General features: G+C 36.7%; 2 protein-coding genes across 2 annotated transcripts; one reads left to right on the top strand and one right to left on the bottom strand.

Annotated features, from left to right (window-relative positions):
* Positions 1-521: 521 nt before the first annotated feature.
* LOC9307769 lies at positions 522-1279 on the top strand. Its single transcript, XM_021020620.1, has one exon. It carries the CDS (start codon positions 758-760, stop codon positions 911-913), a length of 156 nt encoding a protein of 51 aa, XP_020876279.1. The 5' UTR covers positions 522-757; the 3' UTR covers positions 914-1279.
* A 57-nt stretch (positions 1280-1336) lies between these two features.
* Positions 1337-4375, bottom strand: LOC9307768 (protein GAMETE EXPRESSED 3). The gene is made up of 8 exons (XM_002871653.2): positions 3910-4375; positions 3642-3829; positions 3262-3570; positions 2921-3170; positions 2556-2840; positions 2280-2459; positions 2026-2168; positions 1337-1919 (listed from the first exon to the last, which is right to left on the bottom strand). Exons 1-8 carry the CDS (start codon positions 3983-3985, stop codon positions 1428-1430), a joined length of 1923 nt encoding a protein of 640 aa, XP_002871699.1. The 5' UTR covers positions 3986-4375; the 3' UTR covers positions 1337-1427.
* Positions 4376-4932: the final 557 nt, after the last annotated feature.

Genomic DNA, 4932 nt, shown 5'->3' with positions numbered 1-4932 from the left:
AGAAAAGACATGTGGGATTGTGTTTTATATGAACTTGGTTTGATAATTGTTTTAGTTTGGTTTGATTGGAAAAAATTAAGAGTAATAATCAGTAATCATCCCAAGTTCCAATTTTGTTGGCTTTGATGAAGTCATTGATATTTTATTCATTTTGTTAAGTGTTTCTTCACACATTAAAAAAGAAAACTTTTTTTTTATTTTTTTGATTAGTACACTTTTCATATTTTGGGATATACTTAATAATCTCTCTGTTTCACAAAAAGTGTCATTCTAGCATTCTTCACACAAATTAAGAAAAGTAAACAAATTTCATTTGTACCCCTTATTAATACACTAAATAATACCCTCTCTCTAATTAATAAGCTAAAATAGTAGGGATAAAAAAGAGAATTAGTCTTTAAAACTGCATTGAAAACACAAAACGACACTCTTTGTGAAACGAGATTAAAATCTTAAAACGACACTCTTTGTAAAACGGAGGGAGTATTTAAATTTTTTTCTATCAAAACTATAACCCTGCATGCATACCACAAGTTCTCTCTATATATACACACCTCCACTAGTAACTTCTCCATCAAATCAGTTCTCTTCTATCCAAAGCTTATTTTTTGTGCCAAATTAAACAGTTTTGCTTTTTTAGCTTACTCTTAAAAGACAAAAACAAGTCACATTTTTTCCCGTAAAACCAAAACTTTGTCACCTAAATTTTCTGTTCAACGATTATTGTATATCAAACTGGTTATTTGAAAGCTTGAAAATGGAAATGAAGAAGGTCATGATGAGCTCATCAGGGAGATCAAAGGAGAAGAAGAGATCAATAAGTAGAAGATTGGGGAAGTATATGAAGGAACAAAAGGGAAGGATTTACATCATCAGAAGATGTGTGGTCATGCTCCTTTGTTCGCATGATTGATTAAAAAGAAAGTTTTAACAATGCCAAGTTCAAATGAATGCACGTGTGTGTGTGTGTGTGAATGTGGCTTATTAAGTGAGGGAAAGATTAGTGCTAGCTAGGGGCGAAAACCGGTTTGTTTGGTTTTATTTTGTAATCTTTTACCGAATTGTATATATAATGACCTCAACCGGTCGATTCGATGGTTGTTTTTCTTAAAACTAATGCTGTATGCAATCATTTATATATTGATTCATCAATGGTTATTGGTTAAGAGTTCTAACGCATTAATCAGTTGTGATAGACCATCAGATCGATTATCTAGAGATGTTAAATAATCACACTAGATTTAGACTTAAGTTATCGTATTGATCAATAAAACTAGAACTAGTACAAATGGTGAATGATATAAATCACGAATGGTAAAGTCAAATGGTTCCAAAATTACTAAATTATGAAATAGATTAAGATATATATAACTACAAATATTTTTGTGTTATAACTACAAATATACACACTACAAATTTTCAATCCCTTAATTAGTCGTCAAAGATAATGACCTCTTCTTCAAATATATGCTTCTTCTACTGCTTGCAATACCGTCACCATCATTGGAAGAACCCTCTGAATGAGCAAGCAACTTTCCTTTTTGGTTACGGTCCAAGTCATCTTCATCATGTTCGTCATCAGCTACATCATCATCATAATGTTGGTCCCTGTAGCTCTCTTCTGAGGATGACTCATCGCGTGGTGTTTGAAAAATCGTAACACTCTCATTCTCCCTATTTTGGAAAGAGAAGCTTCTAGAACCTCCGCCGTACAAGGGAAGAACATAATCTTTTAACTTAGACTTTGACTCATCTATGTCTCTTCCAAGACTATAGGTCGACGTGAGTTTCCTTCTCACGTTTTCCCTCTCTTGAATTAAATCACCGATTTTATCAACCGTGGATTCATTGGCTGTTGATTCGCTTTGAAGTCTCGTTATCGTTTTATCAATATCTCTACTCTTCCTGTGCAGCAAACGCTGGGAAGAAAAATTGACTGTGAGTTACTGGAAAACAGAAGATTCTTGGGATGTAAGTAACAAACTGAAGTTGAAGATGCTTGTTACACAAGCTAGGGTTTCTTACTCGCTTGTCCAAGAAAGCACTGAAGGGACGATCTTGAAGCTTTTTTTTCTTCCAGAATATAAAACAGAACCTCACAAGAGCCGCAAAGAGGACTATAATCACAAACTCGAACAGTAAAAACCAAATTATCGCTCTTTCGTTACCTAAAAGAAAAAATAGCAGTCTCTCTTAGAGATATGGATGCTCAAGAAAACTAGAAAAGTATTTGAAAAGATACTGGAATTTTAGAGTTTTCAAGTTTAGTTAAATTTTACCAATGTAGATATCAAGATGCTCTGGTTCTGAAAATGAACAACTAGATGATAGCTTTTCGTGTTTAGAACGACATCGAAATGGATTTCCAGAACTAGAGGCTGCAACGAACGCAAGAACAATCCTCTCGTCCAACAGAAAATGTTGTAGATCTTCGTCTAATAACAAACCCAGAATTTGATCTGATACAAAAACGATTATCATCAAATCATAAAAGTCTATATAGGCTTTAAAAGACTGAAAGTAGTCCTAAATCCTAATTAAGACTAGTGTTTTACCAGAGTAACTCTGAGACCAGCAGATAGATCTTGTCTCTGGAACTACAAGTGAAAAGACCGCGGTTTCTGGTTTCTTGGCCGACACATAAGTGTAATCCTCAATGACATGATCGATCTTTCCTTCGAGTTTTGTCTGAGAAACATAAACCGCATAGCCCGAGCAATCGAGTAATGGCTCTATTTGGATCACTGAATCTGTTTCTGCGTTTTTCGGTATCTTATGAAGCTCCCCTGTTCTTGAGAACGAGTACAGTGTCCCATCTAGTGAACCAATCGATGCCCAACCTGTGGAAAGAAAAGAAGAAAAAGATAAAGATCGATCTTACAGGTGAAATTATCTTAATAGATTTGTTAATGAAACTGACTGTTTGAGTCAATGACAGGGTCTGAAGCAGAAGTTTCTGCCAATGGACCGACGGTTTTTTGCCACAGAATGTCGCCAGAAAACGAATCTAATGCGAAAACGAGTGATTTCATAGGAAAAACGACGTAGACTAAACCGTTATTCCCCGGTGTAACAGTGAAGAATCGATCCACTAGACTAAAATCTTGAATCCATTGGTAGTAAGTGCCACGGAGAGATAACGAGTAGAGTTCTCCTTCATTGTTTGAAATCTGAAGAAATTAAACAGAGCAAAAATCAAGAACTCATCATTGATAAAACGTGAATGGAGAATAACAAGAGATAGAGAGAGAGAGATCTTACATAGATGCTCCCTTCGCAAGAATCAATCACTGGTCGAGAATTGAATGTACAGTTATCATAATCTTTTCGACATCCAAGTCGGTATCCGAATCGTTCGATTTTAGGCTCTGCAATCCAGAGTTGCTGCCGAAACATATTATAAGCGTAGAGACCGTGATTCTTAACGGTGATGTAAACGGAATAACTCGATATGCTAACCGCGAAACCAAGAATCGTTTCACCGGGATCGAAGAACAATTCCGGTTCAGATTTGGTTCCGTTTCTTGGGAAAATAACTCTCAGGATACGATTTTCTGCAAGAACAAGCATCTGAAAAAACAAACATCAGTTTAAGAAACAGAGGAAAAAAACAAAAACAGAGTGATTGGAATGTACAGTACCTGCTTGAAACCAGAGTAAACCGGGGAAAAATCGGTGTTACATTTGAAATTCATGTGTACCGACCAAGCGATTGATCCGTTAGACTCGAAGGAGAAGAAGTCGTTGTCGGAGCAAGCGTAGACTCTGCCGTCATCGCCGATGAGTGTCTTCGAGAGAATTCGAACAAATTTCTTAGTCGCAGTTTGGTCTGGAGATTTTGAAATAACGCTATTATATTGATTTTGCGGAAAACTATTACTGTCAAATGTGGCGGGAGAATGAATTTACCTTGTAATTGAGAGACTGCGGAGAAGAAGACGAAGAAGAAGGGTAAGGAGATATGTAAGAATCTGAAAGTCCCCATTGTTGCAGATTTTCGCAGAGAGGTGTGCCACCGAAATTAGGGTTTATTCGATAACTGATTTTTTCTTTTTTTTTGAACAAATTTTGATAACTGAATTTTAAAGAATTTTGATAGAATTCTAAAACCAATAAATTGAATAACGCTAGATTTAAGTAGAATTCTAAATTCGGTCAGATTAATCCTAAACTTCTTCGATGCAAAAAAAAAAAAAAAAAGGGAAACAGCTAGGGTTTATCAATGTATTTGACTTGAGAGTGACGCAAACTTTAGAAAATAGAGAGAATTTACCTTTTAGAACCGAAACCACATGGAACAAAGAGTACCGCTTGTGACAGTTACTACAGAGTCACACACTGTGCCGTTTATGGATTTGGAACAAAAAATGCAAGCCATTCAGCCAATTTTTTATCAAAAATGTTGGGAGACGGTTGGAAGATCTGTGATAAGATTTGTGCTTGATTTTTTCGCGGCGGGTGTTCTTCCACCGGACACTAATGATGCCCTAGTGGTGTTGATAGCAAAGGTCGCTAAGCCGGAGAAGATCCAGCAGTTTCGTCCTATTAGTTTGTGTAATGTCTTATTTAAGACGATTACAAAGACGATGGTTTTACGCCTTAAACGGGTGATTTCAAAACTAATAGGACCGGCGCAGTCAAGCTTTATACCAGGGAGGCTGAGTATCGACAATATTGTAGTGGTACAGGAGGCAGTACACTCGATGAGAAGGAAAAAAGGTCGAAAAGGTTGGATGTTATTAAAACTAGATTTGGAGAAAGCATACGATAGAATCCGGTGGGATTTCCTGGAGGACACTATACGGGCAGCAGGGTTTGAAGAGTGCTGGGTACAGTGGATTATTCAGTGTGTAACGGGACCTTCTATGTCAATTCTCTGGAATGGGGAGAAAACGGATGCTTTTAACCATCTCGGGGCTGCGTCAGGGAGAC

This window comes from Arabidopsis lyrata (genome assembly GCF_000004255.2).
Source record: "Arabidopsis lyrata subsp. lyrata unplaced genomic scaffold ARALYscaffold_6, whole genome shotgun sequence".
NCBI lineage: Eukaryota > Viridiplantae > Streptophyta > Magnoliopsida > Brassicales > Brassicaceae > Arabidopsis > Arabidopsis lyrata.
The sequence above is the reverse complement of the archived record's forward strand: the minus strand, read 5'-3'. Positions and strand labels throughout refer to the sequence as shown.

Excerpts from the sequence above, each read along its gene's own strand:
- LOC9307769 (XM_021020620.1), top strand. The coding sequence starts at position 758 with ATGGAAATGAAGAAGGTCATGATGAGCTCATCAGGGAGATCAAAGGAG.
- LOC9307768 (XM_002871653.2), bottom strand. The coding sequence starts at position 3,985 with ATGGGGACTTTCAGATTCTTACATATCTCCTTACCCTTCTTCTTCGTC. Across the intron at positions 3,171-3,261 it reads CTTGCGAAGGGAGCATCTAT|ATTTCAAACAATGAAGGAGA; the intron begins GTAAGATCTCTC and ends TAATTTCTTCAG. Across the intron at positions 2,841-2,920 it reads CCCTGTCATTGACTCAAACA|GTTGGGCATCGATTGGTTCA; the intron begins GTCAGTTTCATT and ends TTCTTTCCACAG.